General features: G+C 39.6%; 1 protein-coding gene across 2 annotated transcripts; it reads right to left on the minus strand.

Moving 5' to 3' along the window:
• Positions 1–6,286: 6,286 nt before the first annotated feature.
• Positions 6,287–10,231, minus strand: LOC103741207 (olfactory receptor 1468-like). 2 transcript variants are annotated; one of them, XM_029567865.1, is made up of 2 exons: positions 9,369–10,231; positions 6,287–6,317 (listed from the first exon to the last, which is right to left on the minus strand). In XM_029567865.1, exons 1-2 carry the CDS (start codon positions 10,229–10,231, stop codon positions 6,287–6,289), a joined length of 894 nt encoding a protein of 297 aa, XP_029423725.1. The 2 variants fall into 2 exon arrangements, with proteins under 2 accessions (XP_029423725.1, XP_008840175.1); XM_008841953.1 differs by lacking the exon at positions 6,287–6,317 and having other exon boundaries at positions 9,344–10,231.
• Positions 10,232–23,974: the final 13,743 nt, after the last annotated feature.

Consider the following 23,974-nt stretch of genomic DNA (forward strand, 5'->3'; position numbering starts at 1 on the left):
GCAGATTGTAACAAAACTCATATCTCTCTTTTCTCTCCCCCAGCTTTAGCCTTTTTTCTTACTTCTTCATTTTCTAATAGTACTGTAAAAATTATTTAGAAATCTTCTTGAATTGTTTCTTTTCTCTTGCCTGGCACACACTGGAGTCTCCTCTTCATTCTCTTGCTACTTCTCTTACTCCATAAAACAATGATATCTGCCATGTCCTACGGTACAGCATCCTGTACTCAGCTTACAGGATTGTATGCCCAGATCACTGACTTAAGCTAACTTCCCACCAGGTTATAAACTCCATGCAGGTGAGACCACATCTGCCTTCATCCTGAACTACTTGGTTGGTGCATTCATGTGACTAATATTTTGTGAATATTTGTTAGCTGCCTCTCAGACTGGAATACAGTCTCCTTCCACATTAAATCCCATTTAAGTTTAAATGATTCATATTATTCAATAGCAATAAAATTTGATGCTCCGATGAACTTCATTGATGGATGTAATTTTGTTTTTATAAGAGTGTTAGGCTCGGTCATATATATTACTCTAGTAAAATTGATGTTTCTAAACAAAATCTTTATGCACCAATTTACAAGACTACATTGATACAGATTTGGGAAAATAAATATGGTGAAGAATTTATAGATTACGAAAAAATGAAGCAAAATGAAAAAGTCCTCAATTAAATTCTTTCTCTCATGCTTGTGCTACATGTGATGGTAAACTGGTTTCAATGGTGGAAAGTCCCAATACCAATTTTGGTCAAATAAAAGTCCAAGATGTTGCTTTCTTATTAAGATTTAAATTAACAGACTTTATGAGTAAAGCAATCTTGTCCTTCATAATACAATGAGGCTTCACACAATCAGGTGAAGGACTTAAGAAAAAACCCATGAAGTCTCCTGAAGAATTCTGCACCACCCACTGCCTTAGACACAAGACCATAATGTCTGCTCTTCCCAGGGACTTTATTCTGCTGGACATCCCTTTGAATGGTGGACTTATGAATCTCTAACACTGTGTAGGCTGTATCCTTAAATTGCACAGAGACATGTGCATGCACACATACATGGACATGGACATACACACACACACACACACACACACACTCACACACAATTCTATGATGGTTCTGGACAACCATGTCTAACAACTCTCAGCATGTCTTGAAGCTCACAGAGAAAGCAGCAGAAGAGCACAGGGAGATGTGGTAAGCTCTTTCTCTGAAGGGCTGTAAATTTGGCCAACTGCTGAGATCTTCACCCTGTTGATGGTGTTTAAGTGAGACAAGGTCTCACTATGTGTGTCTTGAACTCAAATATTCCTTCCTCTGCCATCAGAGTGCAGGGATTGCAGGTGCATAACCACATCTAGCTTCTGCCTTCACTTTGAACAAGCAGTATACTTGCTTTGTGTAGGAATGTGTACAAACATCACAAATCCCAAGAATAATTTTCAGATATTGCCACTGATGGCTCAATGAGCTTCACATCCTATTTAGTCATTAAATCTATAGTTCTTGGGGCTGGAGAGATGGCCCAGGGTTTAAGAGCACCAGGTGCTCTTACAGAGGACCTGGGTTTGGGTCCTGGCACCCACATGGCAGCTGGAAACTGTCCTTAACTCCAAGTTCAGAGGGATCTGACCCCCTCTACTGACCTCTGCAGGCATTGCATGATATGGGTGTACTTTTGATCACCTACAGACACACTTTAAGCATTTCACACACGTGCACATCATCTGGAATTCTATGAAAGCACTGATTTTCAGTAGCTCATGCTTCATTTTACATGAGCACCTAGGTGATGATATTATTGTTATCAGTGGGCTGTACTTAGGAACAATTACATACATTAGCACTAAAATACAGATCTGAGATATTTTGAGTAAAATTAATCATAATCTTGTTAGGAGACTTCAAACTCGACTTAGGCTCTACAAGTGAGGGTCTAATAAAGAACTCTTAAGAAAGACAGTATTCAGTCCTAGCTTACAGAGATGTTATGTTAAAGAGATATATTCCCTTGGGAGAATAATTGCACAATAAGTAATTGTAACAAATCCATAAATACTAAAAAATTATAAAGGTTGAGAATGAAACATAAGAAAATGTTATCATACCTGAAAAATTCTTCTGCATTTACACCATAAAACCCTGAAATTCTAGTCTCTCTGGTTGTCAGGACAGCAAGGCACTGGGTTCTTCTTACAATTTACTCAGGGTGGATGAAGTTGATTTAAATCTCTCATTTGGCTTCATGTCCATCTTTCTTTACTATGGGCACAAGAATTAGCTGTCTCCATGGTCATTGCCCATCTGCACCGCCCCTTTTCACATCTCCCCTTCTGTTCATCTCTGGCCTGTGAGACTTTGCATCTCAGAGGAGTCCAGATCCTGAGGTAACTCATTAAAGACACAATAATCACCTATCGTGATTATCCCCCGCTTGGACCAATTCTATCAGATCCCTGTAGTGGGGACTGATTACAGTCACTGATTATCCCTAGTTACACTTGTAGGTAAGGTAGAGATGGAAAGAAGCATATGGGAAGGTTCTTACTTATATCCTTTCCAGGTTATAGGCAGGAGTTATGTTGGGCTGGAACCCATTTTGGGGACTTGGGGAAAACATGAAGAATGGTGATCAGGAAACTCTAAAAGTAGGCAGAGATCAGACTGTGAATCATTTAAAATAAATTGAAGCATAAAAATTATGTTAGACGCTCTCAGAGTCTCTGTAGCAGCATGCTACCAGGGAAAACACATTCTTTTGAAAGATTTCTAGGTGGCAGTCTCTCACTACACCCCAAGTTCTTGTAAACAGACCCTAGGAGAGAGACACACATGCTGCTAACAGAGATCAGACTTCTAAGATCTACTTCTGTATATATTCCAATATAGGAAAGGACAATATAGGAAAAGATGTGGTTCCCACCATATTGAATTCTTCATTATGTCAATAGGAAAATCTTTACGGCTTCCACTACCATCATCCCAGCCCCTCTCCATATATTTCAGATAGCTTCCTAATGCCCTGTTACATGCATCCACTATTGACCATGAGGCCATAGCTTCAGGACTTTTTCTTGTACTTGGCAATGATCAGTTTAATGAGGTTCTGCACATAGTAATGCAATGAAAAAATTTAATCCTAGGGGATCTGAATTCTCATTAGTTTTATCTTTATTTGGATGTTATAGATTATTAACTTCTTTTTTGAATGTGGATAGTATTAAGTTGGTTTAAAGACATATCCAGGATTTCAGACACACTACTATCTGTTCTGGTTTTGTGAAGCAACTACATTATCCCTTGATAATTAGCCTTGGCCATCCCAGATAGAATGGCAGTTCTGCTTGTATATTGGTTAACGTAAGAACCAAAAATTACTTGTTTGTGGGCTCAACCTCCAATTCAGTGAAACCGGTATTATATACCCTGATAGAATATATCCCTGGGTACTCTGTAATTCACCTACATAGTATATGCAATTAAACAGATTGGTACACTCATAGTGTATTGCAAGAACTCTATAATACACTATAGAAACTCCTCAGCAACAAAGAATTCCTGTTCTACTTCACAGCTTCTGTATTTACCCAACGCTAGCCCTACCCAGCCAGTCACAGGCAATTCCATTCTACTTCACGTAGAACTGGCCAAAGAATAAGAGACCGCAGAGTGTATATCCTTGGATAGGACTCCTGTATTGAACTTCACCCACTCATGGCTCAGGTGCCACTGAGTAAGAGAGAGTGGAGAGATTGTAAGAGCCAGGGCTGGTTCATGAACACAGGGAAGCAGAGATTTCAGGCCACCGGAAGCTTGAACATGTGAACTTGTAGCAATGATGACATTGAACACAGGACCCATGCCAACTCAATTAAACAAGGGTCTGTAGGGAAGGAGAAAAATGCATAATGGGCAGCACTAGACTGAGAACTATTGGAGACTGATTGTTTCTGGGTGAGGGAGAATATTCCTTACATACAATCTCTGGATGGACTGACTATACTTGAGTGGACAGATTTACACTGAAGGACATCTGGGTACAAATGCTTGACTGGATAGGAATTAACATGTATGGCAGAATACATGAGGTCTAGTGGAGGGATTGGGGAGACATGCATGGGGGAGGGGTCTAAATTTGATTAAGAACTGCTGTATGAAATTACAAAAGCTTGATAAATATATTAAATTAAAAAAAAGCAAAAAATAGACATGTAGATCAATGGAACACAATAGAAGACCCAAACATGAGTGCATGAAATTTCAGACACCTGATATTTGACAGTGGCAAGAACACACAATGGAGGAAAGAGAGCATCTTCAACAAATGGCGCTGGTAAAACATATAGGATAATTAAACTGGAGCCTTATCCTCCACCGTGCACAAAAATCAACTCTAAATGCATCCAAGACATCAATATAAAATCTGAAACTCTGTAACTGCTAGAAGAAAACATAGGCAGTACCCTACAAGATATATGCATAGGAAAGGACTTTCTAAATCAAACATCAGCTGCTCAGGCATTAAGGCCAACAATCAAGTGAAACCTCATTAAACTACAAAGCTGTTGTACAGCCAAAGCAAAAACCAAGGAAGTGAAGAGGAAACCCACTGAGTTGGAGAAAATCTTCACTTGCTACGCATCTGACAGAGGCTTTATATCCAGAATATACAAAGAACTCAAAAATTAAAGAAACAAGAAAATAAACAACTCAGTAAACATAGGCTATGGATCTGAATAGAGAGTTCTCAAATGAAGAAATAAAATGGCTAAGAAGCACCTTAAAAATGTTCTCAACATCCTTAGTAATTAGAGAAATGCAGATCAAAACCACTTTAAGACTGGCTGAGATCATGAGAACAAAAGACATCAAATGCTGGTGAGGATGTGGAGAAAGAGGAACACTCATTCACTGCTGGTGGGAATGCAATGTGATGTAACCACTATGTAAAGCAGTGAGAAGAACTCTTACAAAACTACAAATGAATCTACCATGATTCAGTTATGCCACATCTTGGCATATACCCAAAGGACCCATCTTACTGTAGAGATACTTGTTCATCTATGTTGCTGCTCTCATCACAAAAGCCAAGAAAAGGAAACAAACTAAATATCTCTCAACTGATGGAAATGTGGTCTGTTTAAAAAAATTGAATTCTACTCACCAGTAAGAAAAGGTGAAATTATGAAATTTGCAGGAAATGGATGGAACTAGAAACTGTTACACCAAATGAAGTAACACAAACTCAGAAAAGTAAGTGACATATGTATGTTCTCCCTCGTTTGTGGATCTTAGCACCAATTCCTTACATGTGAGTGTATACATCCTGATAAAACAGCAGGAGTCAGGAAAATGGAAAGGAACCATGGAGATAAATGGAAAGAAAGAGTCCCAAAGAGGAGTATAATAGGGATCAAATGTTACCAGGGGGAGGTGGGGAAAGTGGGAGTATTTGGCCAGGAGGGGAGGAGGGAGGGATACACAGGGGACTGTTGAGGTGAGGAACTCAGGAGAAGGGGGATAGTGGGAACCAGGAATTATAGGGGGAAGGCTGAGGAAAATGTGGGTGCTTGGACTGGGGAGCGAAGAGGAGGGAGGTTGGGCAAGGGGAGAGAAAGGAGAGATGAATGGAACTTGGGTGGTGTGGGAAGCCAGAGGGAAGTGTGTTGGCCTGGGAACTGCCTGAGAAATACACATGCATTTATACCTGAGGGCTGTATGGCAAAGAGCACAGTGCCAGACAGGACAGACCTCCATTAAAGTTTCTGGTCAGAGTAGTCCAAGGGTCTCCCAAAATAACACAAGCTATTGCTGGATCTCTTGGTTATCTCCCAGAACTTGAAGGTAAGACCCCACTGCTGAGGACAGGGCATACTTCAGACACAGGACTTGGAGCAATGAGCTGGAACTGATCTGGAATCCTTCTCCCTGAAAACTAGCTTTCACAGTTCTAGGGGATACTATGCAAGCTTCTAAGGGAGAAATCAATCAATGATCCAACCCAGTTGTAAAGTCTAGTAACCACGAGTGGCACAGAAAAATATGTCTATTGGTGCAGTAGTGGCACTGTTATCTTGGGGATAATCAATAGCTATCTAATTGGACTTAAAGCCCTCTCAATGGGAGGGAACTCATGGGTGAAAGTGTAATTATAGTCAAATATTCCTGGCTGGAGAGGTCATAGACCTTAGAGAAAACACTATCTCTGACATGTCTCTAGACAAATGACATTTCTCAACGTATACTATATATTGATTCTTATATTTACAGGCAAATGTTCTATACACCACTTATCAGTTTCTTCTTGCAACTGATGATGGCTGTTAGAGTTTCAAAGCTAGTCATACATAGAGAATATAACTGAGAGATGTCAGCTCTATGGACAGTGGAACCTCTACAGTTAAGGCTCGTGTAACGTAGAAGAGCAGGGGATGGAGAGAACACTAGTGCATTTCTCAACTCTCACCAGTGAAACTTCCCTATGCAACAGAGTACAATGCACTCAGAAGGTGACAACTGGCTAAGTTTGGGGGAATAAGAGACTTCAAAGTGTGTGTACCTGGATAGGGCTCCATATTAAACCTCACCCACCCATGGCTCATGGATCATTGTGGAAGAGGGGGTAGAATGATTGTAAGAGCCAGGGTTGGCCCATAAACATAAGGAAACAGAGTCTTTCAGGCCACTGGAATCTTGCTTATGTGAAACTGGGGCAATGATTTCGTCATGTACAAGACCCATGCCAACTCAATCAGACTAGGGCCCAGCATGGAGTGAGTGAAATGGGCAGCAGGCTGGCCCTAGCCTGGGAACTCTTGGAGCCTGATTACTGCTGGGTGAGGGAGAGTAAATCTTTCTTAAGATCTCTAGATGGGCTGACTAGACTCCAGTGGAAAAACTTGCACCAAAGGACATCTGGGTAAAAATGTTTGACTGGATAGGAGTTAACATAAATGAGAGAATGCATGAGGTCCAGTGGGGGCGGGGGTTATAATAGGGGGATGAATGGGGGGAAATGTCTAAGTTTGATTAAGAACAATTGTATGAAATTCACAAAAACTGAATAAAAATATTTAAAAAAATAAAAACAATGGGTTATGAATGTTGACAGAGAGCTCTCAAAAGGAGAAGAAACAATTACTAAGAAACACCTTAAAAGTGTTAAACATTCTTAGTAATTAGAAAAATTCAAAGCAAAATGCCTATAGATTTCATCTAAACTAAGTCAGAATGGCTAAGATTAAAAGAAAGTTGGTGTGGATGCTGGGAAAGGGAAACTTCATCTACTTTTGGTGGGATTGCAAATTGGCAACCGCCGTGGAAATCAGTGTGCTGAATTCTTTTAAAAAATAGATCTACTATATAATCTTGTCATATGTGCCCAACTGACTCATCCTACTATAGTGATACTTGTACAGCCTTGTTTATTGCTGCTCTTTACGCAATAGCCAAGAAATGGAAACAACCTAAATTTCCCTCAACTGATGAATACATAATGAAAATGTGGTACAGTTACACAATGGAGTTCTACTCAATGTTAAAGAAAAATGAAATCACGAAATTTCCAGGTAAATGGACAAAATTAGAAGTTTCTTGTATTAATGAAAAACAAGCAACATAGTTCTCTCATTTATGAATCTTAGCTCTAAGTACCTAGATGCGATATATCCTGATGTTGCCATGGGATCCAGGAAAATGGAAAGGAACCATGTAACTAAATGGAAAGAAAGCTTGAGAGATGGGTAACAGGTGTTACTAAGGGGAAAATGAGGAAAAGGGTGGGTCCTTTAACTGCAGAGGGAGTAGGGATAAATAATGCTTAGAAGGTATGAAAAACTAGAAGGAAATGTATTAGTTCAAAGTCCTACTGAAAAACACACATACAATAAATATACGTGTTCATGTGTATAGCTGAAGGACATACAACAAAAACTGCAGTGTCAGGCAGGAGAATTTTCTTTGAGGTATTGGCCAAGGTAGTCCAAGAGACTCCCAAAATAATGGGGAGCATTGCCACAGCCCTTGATTGACTGCTACAACTTGAAGGCAAGACCTTATCGTTGAAGACAGGCTATATTTCAAACACTGGAACTGAATTGAAAGCTTCCTCTTAGAAGACTATTTCTTATGGTTTCAGAAATGCAAGCTCCCAAGGGATAAAAATCAAGGAGTGGTGCCTACGCAGCTGTAAAGCCTATTAAGCAATGATGACTGGCCCAGCACATTATCACTATTGGTACAATAGTGGCATTTTTATCTTGGGGGTAATCAACAGACATCTAATTAGAATTAAGGCCCACTCAATGGGAGGTAACACATATATTGTACTCTAAACAGGTGGAGAGGTCATAGATTCTAGAGAAAAACCTACTTTTGTCACAGTCCTAGACCAATGTAATTTCTTCCTGCAGTCTAAAAATGCATCCTCATATTTAGACAAGTGTACATATTACACTTCATCAAAGTAGTTTTACTTTGAAGCATAAGGAGACTATTACAGAATTCCAAAACTGGTTGAATGCAAAGGATAAGTCTAATTGATGCTAACCCTAAGTGACACAGCTTCAGTGCAATCTCTACACACAGAATGAATGCATCTCTCAATCTCATCAGAGAAGTTTCATTATGCCACAGATGTTGATTAGCACTGAAATGTACAATCAGCCAATGTGAGGATAAGAAGAGGCCACAGAGTCCTTATCTCTGAATAGGACACTTATTTCAAACCTCTGTCTCCCAAGGCTCATGGATCATTGCAGGAGAGAAGGCAGAAAGATTGGGAGAGCCAGAGGAGGCAGATGATCACAAGGGAACAGCATTACAGACAAGGTCAGTTACAGACAAGGTCATGTGAACTCACAGCAATGGCGACAGCATGCACAAGGGCTACCACAGGCTCAAACCAGATAAAATCCCAGCATAGTCATGGGAAACTGGGTAAGAAATCCCAACCCACTCTAAGGAATTTTGGCAATTGATGACTGCTGGGAGGGGGAAAGAAAGTCCCTTATAAGGATGGGATTCTTTTGGGGGGACACAAATAAGACTGTACAGGACATATTAGATATGTGAGAGTACATCAAGTTGGGTGGGGGGCATGGCATAGCAGATGGGGGTAAAAACAGGGGAGGGGAACCAAACACGATCAATGTGTTGTATGAGAATCACAAAAATTCAAAAAAATAATTACAATTTAAAATTTTCACCAGTTTTCTAGCCCTTCTATAATGCCCTCTCTCATACAAATAGATGCTAAATGGAAAATATTAATATTGTAATATTCACATAAATACATTTATTAGATAAAATTGGGTAAAAGGCCTAGGGGTATTACCACTATAAAGAGATTCTCTTATTGAACAAAACTCTTCTCAGGGCTTCCTTCATGTCTCTGTTCCTCAGGCTGTAGGTCTCCTTCATAGCAGAAGTAGTAGCTGATGGACATAAGTAGAGGCCAATAATAGTTCCATAAAACAGTGACACCACAGACAGGTGGGAGCCACAGGTGGAGAAGACCTTATGGATAACCCGAGTAGATGGAACCTTTAGAATGGAGGAGACAATTCGTGCATAAGACAATGTGATGAGTATGAATGGGATAACAATGCTGAGTGTACCCGTGATGAACATAAACACCTCATTAGTAAGGGTGTCAGAGCAGGCCAGCTTGAGCAGAGCAGATATATCACAGAAAAAGTGGGGAATCACATTGTCCTCACAGAAAGATAATCTGGCCATGAGCAGGGTGTGCAACATAGCAGGGAATGTGGCCAGCACCCAGGACAGCACCACCAGCCACACACACAGCTTGGGGTTCATGATGCTGGTGTAGTGCAGAGGGAAGCAGATGGCCACATAGCGATCATAGGCCATGACCACAAGGAGGAAGCTTTCCATGTCTCCAAAAAGAAAGAAGAAATAAAGTTGTGTCAGGCAGCCTGCATAGGGGATGGATGGTACTTGGCTCTGCATGTTCTGCAAAAATTTGGGCACTGTGACAGAGGAAAAGCAGAGGTCAGAAAAGGATAGGTTGCTGAGAAACAAATACATGGGTGTGTGGAGATGGGAGTCCAGTTGAATGAGGACAATGATGAGAAGGTTGCCTAGGATGGTGGTGAGGTACATGGCCAGGAGCAGGGCATAGAACAGATGCTGGTGCTCTGGTGGGATGGGCAGGCCCAGGAGGAGGAACTCTGAGATCACAGTTTGATTGTTTCCAGGCATTACCTTACTGCAATAGCTGTAATGCAAAAATAATAGGATACTTTAATATTCCAAATAAAAATGAGCACATAACTATGACCAGTTTTGTGTACTAATTGATCTCATAGTCATCACGATAATCATAATTTCCAAACTCTAAATGTTTCCAATAATTAAAATAATTATTGATGACATTTTTTTGTTTTGTTTTGTTTTTTGAGATGTGGCTTTCCTATAGTCCCAGCTGGCCTAGAACTTGCTGTGTAGACCAGGTTGGCCTTGATCTTACAGAGATTTATATCTCTCTGCCTCCTGACTGCTGGGATTAAAGGTATGTGCCATCAGGCCCAGCCTTAATGACATTTCCATATTCTCTTTTCCTAAACACTTCTGTCTTTCTTACTGAGATATAAAATTCATTGATGTTTTTCTTTTCTGCCTTACTAGTGATTCTGTGCAATTGTAACTGGCTCCTGTTCTATAGTACCATGTATGGCGATATTCTTGAAGGAAACTTTAATCTTTATTTTTATTTTATGTGTAATAAGAGTGTTTTTCCTCCAAGTAAGTGTTCCATGTGTGTTCAATGCCTGTGGAGGACAGAAGAGGGTGTTGGACTCCCTGGAGCTGAAGTTATGAAAGGTTGTTAGACACCATGTGGGTGCTGAGAATCAAATCTGAGTCCTCTTCAAGAGCAGCCAGTGCTCTTAACTACTGAATGGTATCTCCCCATTGAAGAATTTTTAGTACTAATCAAATAACCCTCAAGAGAAACTCAAAATATCCAATGTTAAATTACCATTTAAAACTCAGATGCACCTACAGAATTCTGTCATCCAGGGATAACTAATCATCTTGCCTTGGATGTATCATAGTCACTAGAAGCTTAGCAGATTGTAACAAAACTCATGATCTCTCTTTTCTTTCCCCCAGCTTTAGCCTTTTTTCTTACTTCTTCATTTTCTAATAGTACTGTAAAAATTATTTAGAAATTGTCTTGAATTGGTTCTTTTCTCTTGTCTGGCACATACTGGAGTCTACTCTTCATTCACCTGATACTTCACCTACTCCATAATACAATGAGAACTTCTTCCACGTCCTACAGCACAGCTTCCTGTACTCAGCTTACAGCACTGTATGCCCAGATCACTGAGTTAAGCTGACTTCCCACCAGGTTATCAACTCCATGCAGGTGAGGCCACATCTGTCTTCATCCTGAACTCTACTTAGTGTGGTGCATTCATGCGAGTAATATTTTGTGAATATTTGTTAGGTGCCTCTCAGACTGAAATATAGCTTCTTTTCACATGAAAAGCATAAAAGATTCCTATTTAAGTTGAAATTACTAATATTCAATATTCACTAGATAGCAATAAAATTTGATGGTCTGGTGAACTTCGTTGATGGATGTAATTCATCTCAGTGTTAGGCTCAGTCATATATATTACTCCAGTAATACTGATGTTTCTAAACAAAATCTTTATGCACCAATTCGCAAGACTACGTTGATATATTTTTGGGAAAATAAATATGATGAGGAATTTATAAATTATGGAAAAATGAAGGAAGCAAGATTATTTTCAAGTCCCTCAATTCCCCACTCAAATTTTTCCTCTCATGTTTGTATTATTACATCTGATGGTAAATTGGTTTCAAATATAAGACTAAGATGTTGCTTTGAAAGCAAATAACATTGTAACCAATTTTATTAAGATTAAAATTAATAGACTTTGAGTGAAGTAATCCTATCCTTCATAATATGATGAGCCTTCATGAAATCTGATGAATGACTTAAGAAAACAACCATGATGTCTCCTGAAGAATTCTGCCCCATTTCCTGAGACTCAAGACTGTAACCTCTGCTCCTCCCAGGGACTTTATCCTGCTGGTCATCCCTTCGAATGTTGGACTTTTGAGTTCCTAACACTGTGTTGGCTGTATCCTTTGATCACACAGAAGCATGTGCACACACACATACACACATTCACACACACAATTCTATGATGGTTCTGGACAACCATGTCTAACAACTCTTAGCATGTCTTGAAGCTCACAGAGAAAGCAGCAGAAGAGCATAGGGAGATGTAGTAAGCTTTTTCTCTGAAGGGCTGTAACTTTGGCCAACTGTTGAGATCTTTACCCTGTTGATGGTGTTTAATGTAGCCACAGTCAGAGTTTGAACACTTGAACATTATTACTGCATTACAGAGGAAAGAACCAGGAAAGCTTTGCAACTTTTTTGAGGCAAGGTTTCACTATGTATCTCACATTGGTCTTGAACTCAAATGTTCTTTCCCCTGCCATTAAAGTGCAAGGATTACAGGTATGCACCACCACATCTAACTTCTGCCTTCACTGAGAACAAGCAGCACCCTTGTGTTGTGTAGGAGTGTATACAAACATCACAAATCATAGAAATTATTTTCACATATTGCCACTGATGACTCAGTGGGCTTCATATCCTATTTATCCATTAAATACATCATTCTTGAGGCTGGAGAGATGGCTCAGAGTTTAAGAGCACCAGCTGCTCTTACAGAGGATCTGGGTTTGGTTCCTAGCACCCACATTGTAGCTGATACCTATCCTTAACTCCAGGTCAGGGGGATCTGGCCCCCCTCTATTGACCTCTGCTGCCATTGCATGATATGGATGCACTTACACTCATACACATAAATTAAAACTAATAAATAAAATATTTTAAAAATCTACAGTTCTCAACCTAAATAAAATACTTTTTAAAATCTACAGTTCTCAACCTGGAAAGCACATTTGAACTACCTTCAGACCCCCTTTAAGCATTTCACATACATGCACATCATCCGGAATTCTATGAAAGTACTGATTTTCAGTAGCTCACAGTTCATTTACATGAACACCTAGGTGGTAATGTTATTATTGTTATCAGTTGGCTGTACCTTGGAAAATTATACACATTACCACGAAAATGACAGATCTTTGAGCTCTTTTGAGTAAAATTAATCATAATCTTGTTAGGAGACTTCAACCTCTGCTTAGTACAGGTGAAGGTCTAATAAAAACCTTTTTAAAAAGATAGTATTAAGCCCTACCTAACAGAGATGTTATGTTAAAGAGATATATTCCTTTGGGAGAATAATTGAACAATAAGTAATTGTAACAAATCCATAAATACTAAAAAACTATAAAGGGTGAGAATGAAACATAAGAGAATGTTATCGTACCTGAAAAATCCTTCTGCATTTACACCATAAAACCTTGTTGTGCATTTACACCATAAAACCTTGAAATTCCACTTTCCCTGGTTGTAAGGCCAGCAAGGGCCTGGGTTCTTCTCACAATTTACCCAAGGTGGGTGAAATTGACTTAAGTCTCTCATTCAGTTTCTTGTCCACCTTTATTTACTATAGGCACAAGAAGTAGCTGTCTCCACAGTCATTGCCCATCTGCACTGCCCCTTCTCACAGCTCCCCTTCTATTAATCTCTGGACTATGAGACTTCATCTCAGAGGAGTCCAGATCCTGAGGCAACTCATTAAAGACACGATAATCACCTAGAAACCCTCTTGGACCAATTCTGTCAGATCCCTCTAGTGGGGATTGATTACAGTCACTGATCATCCCTAGTTACACTTGTAGGTAGGGTAGAAATGGAGAGAAACAGGGGAAGGTTTCTACTCATATTCTGTTCAGGTTGTAGTCAGTTGTGTTGGGCCGGAGTCCGTTTGGGAGAGTTGGAGAAAACATGAAGAATAGTGATTGGGAAATTCTAAAAGTAAGCAGAGATCAGACTGAAAATGATTTAAAATACATGTGATGCATAAAAATTATGTTAAAAGATATCAGAGACTCTGAGGCAGCATGCCACCAGGGAAAACTCATGCTTTTCGTGGCAGTCTCTCGGTGTAACCCAAGTCCTTGTAAACAGACCCTAGGAGAGATACACGTGTTGCTAACAGGGATTAGACTTCTAAGATCTACTTCTGTATATATTCCAATATAGAGAAAATATGTGGTCCCCAGTCATATTGAATTCTTCCTCATGTTGATAGGAAAATCTTAGTTATACCTACTACTACCATCATCCCAGTCCCTCTCCACATATTTCAGATAGCTTCCTAATGCCCTGTTCTATGTATCCACTACTGACCATGAGGCCATAGCTTCAGGACCTTTTTCTTGTACGTGGCAATGATCAGCTTAATGAGGCTCTGCACATAGTAATGCGATGCAAAGTTTTAATTCTGGGGGATTTGCATACTCATTAGTTTTATCTTTATTTGGCTGTTATAGATTATTAGCTTTCTTTTTTGATTGTGAGAAATACTAAGCAGGTCTAAAGATATATCCAGAATAGCAGACGCACTACTATCTGTTCTGGTTGTTTACAGCAACCACATTATCCCTTGATAATTAGCTTTGGCCATCCCAGACAGGGTGACAGTTGTGCTCCTTGTGTGTTGTTTAATATAAGAACCAAATATGGCTTGTTTGTGAACTCAACTTCCAATTCAGTGAAACTGGCCTTACGTACCTTGATAGAATATATCCTTGAGTACTATGCAAGTCACCTACGTAATGGATGCAAATGAACAGATTGGTACACTCATAGTGTCTTTCAAAGAACTCTATAATCCATTATAGAAACTCTTCACTAACAAAGAACTCCTGTTCCACTTCACAGCTACTCTGTATTTACCCAACCCTAGCTCTACCCAGTCACAGGCAATACCATTCTACTTCATGTTATTATGAATTTTTCTGTCTTTGAAATTTCATATAAAATGATTGAATATGTGGCCTTTATGTCTGCCTTCTTTCTATTAGCATGTTTTCACAGAACATCCACATAGTAGTATGTACCCATAGTTCATTTAATTTGTTGCTGAATAATTTTTCATTGTATCCATGTAGCACATCTTATTTATCCAATAATCAGCTGATGGCTCATCCCACTTTGCTCCTATTATAATAGTACAGGCATGAATATTATAATAGAACTATTTGCTTAAATACTACAATTATTGTAGTCACATGTATAGGAGTATAATTTATTAGTCATATGGTAACACTACACTCAAAATTTTGAGGAATTTCCAAATAATTTTTCCCGAGAAGCTGAAACATTTCACATGCCCAACAGCGACGTGTGTGTGCTAGTTCCTCTATGTTCACAACATTCATTTTTTTCGTCCAGAAACTGAAACCAACCTAGTTGTTGAATAGCATTGTGTCATGGACTCCTTGGACATGTTGATGTCTTTATAATGTAGTGAAGTTGTTCATGCTTTTAAACACCTCTTCGCCATGTATACACCTTCTGTGAAGAAACATTTATGAAATTCCTTTGCCAAATTTTAATTTGTTGTTTAGTTGTTGTTGTTGCTGTTGTTGGGTTCTAACAAATTTTTGTTCATTTTCCAGCTGATGTGCTACTTTTCCATTTGCAGGCTGTTTTATTGACTTTTCTGATTCTGTGCATTGATGCACAATGTCTTTATAGCACTCCTTTCTATGTTGTGTTTTTTTCTGTTTTTTATTGTGGTTCTTATAACCATGAACCACAGCCAATCCCAAGGTTATGAAGATTTATCCCTGTACTTGCTGAGTTTTATTTTCTTAGCTTTTACGTTAATTCTCTGGGTCATTTAGATCTAATTTTGCTTCATAATCTGAAGTGTAGAACCAAATCCTCCTTTTTCTTCTGTATATTTAGTTTTCCCAGCACCGTTTGTGGAAGAGACTATTCATTTCCCATTGAAGGACCTTAATATCTTTTTACAATATCAAATGATCACAGGAACATGGATTTATTTTTGGATTCCCAATGTATTTCATTAACTTGCATATCCATGCTTACACCAGGTTTAATTACTGTAATTTTCAGTAAGTTTTAAAACTAAGTATGTTAAGGCTCTAAAATTGATTGGCGATCTGGAATCCCTTGTATTTCTACATGCTTCTTAGGGGAAAATGACCATTTCTTCTTTCCGTTTCGATTTCATCTAGAGTAAATCTACAGATCACCTTGAATATTACTGCTATATCACCTATTTTTATGTCTTGTGAACCCTGAACACAAGATTTTCTCCATTCATTTTAGTCATTTCTTTTAAAAATATATGGCATTTTAATTTTATGTATACGAGTGTATTGCCTGCATGTATGTAAGTGCACCTGTGTTATGCAATGCCTGTGGAGGTCAGAAGAGGGTGTTGGATCCCCTGGAACTTGAGTTATGGACAGTTGTTAGCTGCCATGTGGGTGCTAGAATTGAACCCGGGTCCTCTGCAAGAGCAGTAAATGGCCTTAACAACTGAGCCATCTCTCCAGCCCTAAGTCATTCATTCTTTCATCAGGGTTTTGTGGTTTTTCATCTTAAAATTTTTGACTCAAATTTTGATTAACATTATTGCTATGCTTTTCACTCTTTTTGATAATACTATAACGTTCTTAATATTTTAATCTCAGATGCCTCCAATCCATTCTCCCTACAACAATCATGTTTTGTTTTGTTTCCATTTTTGAGACCGTGTCTTGTTACATAGACCAGTCTCACCTCACACTGACATTGAACTTATGATCCTCCTGCCTCAGTTTCCACAGTGCTGAGATTACAGGCATATATTACTATGCCCAATTTCTTCTCTTCTTATAATACTGTTAATGATAATAGATTATTCCTACTCTCAGCCTTAGAGAAACACTTTCTTCAGTGTGTTACAATTAAAGAAGAGATTTATAACTGGTCAAAGCTATGATTTTTATTTCTTCTTATTTGTTGGGTTTGGGTTTGTTTTGACTTTGCTTTTCAAAATTCTTGAGTTGTAGGATTGAGTCATTTATGTATGCTCTTTCTGAATTTTTAATGTAGGTGCTTATAGCTATAAATTTCCCTTGTAGGACTGCTTTTAATATGTCTTAGAGGTTTTCTTTTAATGTGTCCTAGAGGTTTTGTTGTCCTGCATTATTTTCATTTTTCCATGAGTATTTTATTTCTTTTCTGATATTTCTTTGACCCATTCATCATTCAGTAGTGTATTGTTTAAGCTCCATGTGTTCATATAGATACTATAGATTTCTTTACTGTTGCTCTTAAGTTTTATTTCATTGTGGTCTGATAAAATATGTAGAATTATTTCAATTTATTGGTATTTGTTGAGGTTCATTTTGTGCCCCAGTATTTGATCAATTTTAGAGACACTTCCATGGGCTGCTGAGTAGAATGTGTATTGCTATGTCCATTTGACCCATGATATAATTTGACTTGGATATTTCTCTGTTTATTCTTTATTCTTTGTTCAGATGTCCTGTCTAATGGTAAAAGTGGGGTATTGAAGTCAGCTACTGTTACTGAATTGTAGTTAATTTGTCTCAGTAGTACTGTCTTTGTGAAACTGGATGCATCAGAGTTTGATGCATATATATTCATGATTGTTACATCTTCTTTGCCAAATGTTCCTTTGATCAGAATGTAGAGATCTTTATCTGTTCTGATTAATTTTTACCTTTAAATCTATTTTATCAGATATTAGAATAGCAACTCCTGCTTGCTTCTTAGTGCCATTTGCTAGGAATATTTTTTCTGTCCTTTCCCCCTAAGGTAGTGCTTTTCCTTGGTAAAGATGAGTTTCTTGTAGCCAACAAATAGCTGGATCTTGTTTCTTAATCGATTTAACTAGTCTGTGTCTTTTGACTCAGGAATTGAGGCCATTGATATTCAGAGTTATTATTGAAAGGTGTGGATTGTTTACTGTCTTTTCATTTTCTGTTTGTGTTCTTAGTCTTATTTTGTGTTTCTGTACTCTACACCTTCATTTCTTTTCTTTCTGTAATCTCTTGAGTATGGTCATTTCTTTCTTCAGTCCTTTGTATTGCTTTGCATATTCTCTGGAGGCCTGGTTTGGTGGACATGAATTCTTTCAGCACATATTTGTATCATGGAAGATATTTCTTTCCTCTTTGCCTATGATATATCTATTAAAACTTAATTTCCTGTGTTAAGTATTCTGGGTTGGAATCTATGGTCATTAAGAACTGGAATACTTTTCTCCCATCTCTTCTGGCTTTCATAATTTGAGTTGAATAATCAGCAGTAATTCTGAAGGGTTTTCCTTCATGTGTAACTTATTGTTTTTCTCTAGCAGCTTTCAGTGCTCTCTCTTTGTTCTGTAAATTTAGTGTTTTAAATTATACGCTGTGGGGATTTTCTGATCTGGCTTTGTAATTGGTGTCTCTGTGCTTCTTGGATCTATATAGGTATGTCTTTCCTTAATTTAAGGAAATTTTCTTCTATAATCCTGTGAAGATCTGGTCAATGTTGTTGACCCGAGATTCTCTTTAATCTGTGCCTATGATGCATAGATTTGGTCTTCTCATGGTGTCCCACATTTCCTGCATATTCCATTCCTGTGGGTTTTTTTTTTAATTCATATTTTTTGGTTGAGTGTTCTGTTCTTTAACTTTGTCATTCAGTCTTGATATTCTGTTTTCCATTTCATTCATTCTTCTTGTGAGACTGTCTCCTGTCAATTCAAATTGGCTTATTGAAGTTTATAATTGCATACTCATTTCAGCTCGTGATTTCTTCAATATTACTATTTCTTTTGTGAATTCACTCATCAAGTCCTGAATTGTTTTTGTCATTTCACCCAGCTGTATATTTGTATTTTCTTGAGCTTCAGTCCAGAAGCTCAAGAAAATATTCCTAGTCTCTTTAAAGAACAAATAACTCAAGGAACACAAAGAGAGTTTGTTCTTTATACTTATTGAATTCTTTGATCGTATTTACAATTGCTATTTTAAATTCTATGTCCCCCAGGTGGTTCTCACTATAGTACACTTCTGTAGGACTGGAGGGTTTTGTTGGGGACATATTCTCTTGGTTTTTCATATTATTTGTGCTTTCATGTTGTGGATTGGGCATATGGATTTCTTTTGTTGATTGTGTGATATGAAATTCTAGCCTGTCCTTGTTTAATTGAAGTTTTGTTATGTTTACATTGTAAGCATAATATTTAGTTGCTTGGTTATGTAGGAAACCAGGATACCAGGGTGAGATGAGCCTAAAACTTTTAAGTCCAGGCTACATTCTCTGCTAAAGGGAGGGGCACTGAAAACATTAGCTCTGATAATCCCTGTCTTGCACAACACTGTGAGACTGGGAGAAGAAATAGACCAGGTCGTAAGTGGAGGCTCCTTGCTCTGTGTAAAAGTGTCTTGGTCAACAACCCTTAGCTCCTCTCCCTGAACAAATAACTCAGCTATCTTTGGCTAAGAGATTAGGCCAGGTTAAAGGTTTTTCCTTGAGCTAAAAGCTAAAAGTTTACCAAGCTTTTAACTCTAAGAAAGAAAACACTGTGGCCAATAAACTACCAGATGGGTACTGATAACCTTGAGTAAAAGTTTAAGCATCCTTCTGGCACCAACTAACAGTATATATGTCCTGTTTCTTTGCACCCTAAATCTTTGTATATGACTGCCATATCCCACGTGACTGCCAGTTCCTTGCAATGTATAAAAACTATTTGAATTTCATAATAAATGGCTTATGTGAAGGAAACCAAGTCCTAGAGTTGTTACTCTGTCACCAATCTAGTCTCTCTGCCCCAAAGCCAGTAGGTCCCCCACTGAGCAAAGCAAACCTGAGTCCTGACAAGTTGGGTATGAGTAGTTATTTGGTCTGTACTTGTTTCTTACCATTGGTTTATTAGTGGAACTGAATGGTTCCAAGCTGACTAGTGAAGAGCTCTTCAGCACAGCAAAGGGGCCTAGGCCCAATTCAAGACTGTGAGGGTCCAGTAGGCTAGTCAGGAGGTCTCTGGCAGGAGAGTCAGGAGAGTGACCTACAACCAAGATGGGGATGGGGACAACATGGGGCTGTCTAACTATCCGGGCAGAGTAGGTGTGGGCCCTGAAGCAGGGGAACATAGAAAGTCTGAGTGCAGGAGGATAAAGAAGAAGTGAGTGGGGTCTGGGTTAGGAGGCTAGCTCAGAAGTCTCAGGTTTAAAATTCAGGAATAGGTTTGGGCTCTAGACTGGAATGGGGACAGGATGAGATGAGAGCAAATGTATCTGGTCAGAGTTCGTGGAAATCAAGCCACACTGGGCAGGGTCTCTCTTACCAGGGTAGTCTGCAGGTCTCAGGCAGGACAATTGGGAGGGGGCCCTTGACCAAGGTGGGGGTAAGGACAGTGTGAGAAGAGCCTAACTAGGCAGGCAGAGTAGATGTGTGTCCTGAAGCAGAAGAATGTATCTAGTTCATTATCTTTTAAATTTAAAATTATTAGCATTTTAATGACGTGATTACATTGAAAAACTTTTCATAGGTTGGAGAATTTGAAAAGGGAATGAATGCTACACTCACTTGACAGCAGCAATGACAAATTTCAGAGTATTATTGAAGCTTGGTAGTTAGTACATGTTTGTCAGTAAAAAAATACTCAAAAATTAGAGTAGACATAATTGAATTTAAGAATTATATTTAATAATTTACATTCTTAAGTATAATTAGACATTTTTAGTTTGAAAGTTATACCGGTTTAGTCATTAAGGCAGTTTATTTCAACTTCCCAGACTGTGACTTTTATCTCTAGAATTTAAAATATGTGTTTTACATTTTCTGTAGGGCACAGATGATTGTACACTGGAACAACAGAAGAGTATTAGAAAAATTATAGAAAATTCCTGTGCCTAGTAATGGGAGAGGACCAACATCAAGGCTTGGATACCAAGGATCACATGTGGAGTCAAGACCATAGTTGTCTGTCAAGGGAGGTTGGAAGTCCATTCTAGAGGATCAGTTATCCCAAGACTAGACTATGCAAATGACAAACACCTCCTGTCCCCAGCATAAGCCCAACGCAGAGGCAAAACGACTATCATGCACAACTTAGGACCTTGGGGGAGAGGGTTGTGGGGAATGCAGTCACTCAGAGAATGCTGAAATGGCTGCCCAGCATCTGGAAGTCCTCTAGTCTTCAATCTGCTTCACCATCAACCTACCATCAGAGGACTGTGGAACTGTAGCTCACAATTGGGGACCACAGCTCAAGGATCACAGGAGGGAACCACAGCTCCAGGTTCATGGGAGGGTACCAAATCTCTAGCTCATGAAGGTGGGGGGAATCATAGCTCCAGGTTCATGGGAGAGGACCACAAATCCAGCTCACAGGAGTAGTCTACAACTCTGGCTCATGGAATGGGATCACAGCTTCAACTTACAGAAGGGGACGACAGCTTCAACTTATAATACTGGACCACAGCTCCAGCTCACAGGAGAACTACAATTCTAGTTCATAAGCAACCAGAGCTCTAGGTTCACTGCATAGGACCATAGCTCTATGTTCACAGGAAGGGACCATAGCACTACCTCACAGGAGGGGACCGAAGATCCAACCCACATGAGGGGACCACAACTCCAGGAGTTTTCAGGAGAAGACCACAGCTCCGACTCATAGGAGGAGACCACAGCTCCAGCTCACTTTGACTCGTGGGAAGGACAACAGCTCCTGCTTACATAAGGGGGCCACAGCCTCAGGTTCATAGGAAGGGAACCATAGCTCTGGCTTACAGAATGGAATCACAGATCCAGGTTCATGGGAGGGAACCACAGCTCCAGCTCATAGAAGAGGACTACAACTACTCATGAGAGCAACCACAACTCCAGGTTCAAAGGAGGGAACCACAGTTCATGGGAGGCAACCATAGTCTAAATCTCACAGGAAGGGACCACAGCTTTATTTCACAGGAGATGACCACAATTCCAGCTCATGGAAGGGGAACACATCTCCAGGTTTTCAGGAAGGAATCATACCTCTAGGCTTATGAGAGACAACGAAAGGTACAGGCTCATGGGAAACAACCACAACTTCAGGTTCACAAGAGGTGACTACCATTCCAGGCTCACAGGAGAAATCATAGTTTTCTTTAGCTAGTTCCTTCTGTTTCTTCTGTCTCCATTGCTCTGTCTCCATGATTATACTTATGTTAAAAAGAGCACTTTAGGGGCTGGAGAAATGGCTCAGTGGTTAAGAACATTGGTGGTTCTTGCAGAAGACCCAGGTTCAAATACCAGCACCCACAAGTCAGTTAGAACTGTCTGTAACTTCAGTTCCAGGGAATCCAACAGCCTCTTCAGTCCTACACAGGCATTGCACAACATTGGTGCACTTACCTACATTCAGGCAATATATGCACACACATAAAATAAAAATAAAATATTTTTTAAAAAGAGCATTTTAGCATCTGTGTAGCAAATAAAGGCAACAGTTACTTGCTGGCTTAATTTTCTCACCAGAGGGACATCAATATTGGAAAAAGCATGCTTTTTGCTTTTGTTCAAGGAGACAGATGGATCACATGTTTTCTTTTCCATGGTCAAGGATCTGGTTGGATTTTTTTTAGTGTCTATTCTTTTCACATCTTCCTCTTTAGCCAGGGGGAGGAGTCATGTTTTTGCTGAGAGCCCACCACCTCTACCCTCTTGGTTCTTCAGACATTTTCTTTCTTACTTACCAAGTCATTTCTTGCCTACACCTTGCAATTATCCCTTGTCTTCCTTGGGGTTGGCCACTTGACTAATGATGGCCAGGTGACCATGGGAACCTGGCTCCATGGCTCCATGGCTGCCTGAAGGGCCAGCCTCTGAGAAGAGAGGCATGCACAGGTGCTGCACAGTGGAGATCACAGCCTACACCTGGAAGCAACCCCCCACCGAGTCCTGCACTCTGAGAGATGTGACTAGGCCGGTGTCTCAACTCCAGATGCTGACACTGTGTACAAAGTGGGTGGCTGCTTCTGGTACACAGAGTGGATTTTATTTTATTTTATTTTTGTGTGTATGTATCACACAGAACATCCCAAACCATCTTATTCAAATGTACACCCACTTCTCAGATGGTACCCTCCCATAGCCTCCCTCCCCCGACTAGAGCCCTTATACTCTGATATCCCTGCTACTCTCTGCTGTGTTGTTGGCACCCCCAGCCATTCTCCACTACTTGTCCATCTAGTGAATCTAGTCAGCCTATCAAGAAGTCTTTGTTTTAGGAAGATCAGCTATTCCTTATCTATCAGCAATCAGTTGTCAATATTCCTTTAGATAAGATTGGGGTCTGATGCTCGTTTTCCCAGTTCTATGCTGGGTTACTATCTGGGAGTCCCTTTGGCCTCCTTGGCCAAAAACTCAAAAGAATGTATCTCCTATCTGGCATTGTTGCTTGTTATGTAGCCTTTAGCTATACATACGGACTCTTAAAAATTATGTTGTCCCCTTTAATCTTTGGTTATGCTTTCCTTTTGGGTGTTTAAGGCCATTAAAGTTGGCCCAGATAAAACTATTTTTACTCTTAAGGTCGTTTGAGGATCTGTTCCTCAGGGGTCACATGGGCTTGGGAGGGGCCCCTGGCTCCTTTCTTTTACCAGTTCCACCTATGTGAAGATAAGTCAAAGGTCCTACTTGACCATGGCTGGCTTCGCTTGGAAGCATGGAGGAAATGATTCCTCTCTGTCGACCCTCCTCTTTGTAGACTGGACACTGGTTCAAGTCCATCTCATGGGGTGTCTTTGGCCTCCTTGATTAAGAGGACAGGTGACCCACCACAATTACAGGATATCTTGAGATATGCTCATAGTCCCCAGGAACTAGTCGACTTAGGAGGGCAAGGAGCAAAAACTGTCCTTTTTGTCCTCTGACCAAATTACTATAGGCCTCAAAGTATGTCTGTTAAACATCCAAGAAGGTTAGTTCCACCAGTTTGGTACTTTTAATTACTGTGTGTCATG

This window comes from Nannospalax galili, unplaced genomic scaffold, assembly GCF_000622305.1.
Source record: "Nannospalax galili isolate Female #2095 unplaced genomic scaffold, S.galili_v1.0 scaffold2931, whole genome shotgun sequence".
In the NCBI taxonomy this organism is placed as follows: domain Eukaryota; kingdom Metazoa; phylum Chordata; class Mammalia; order Rodentia; family Spalacidae; genus Nannospalax; species Nannospalax galili.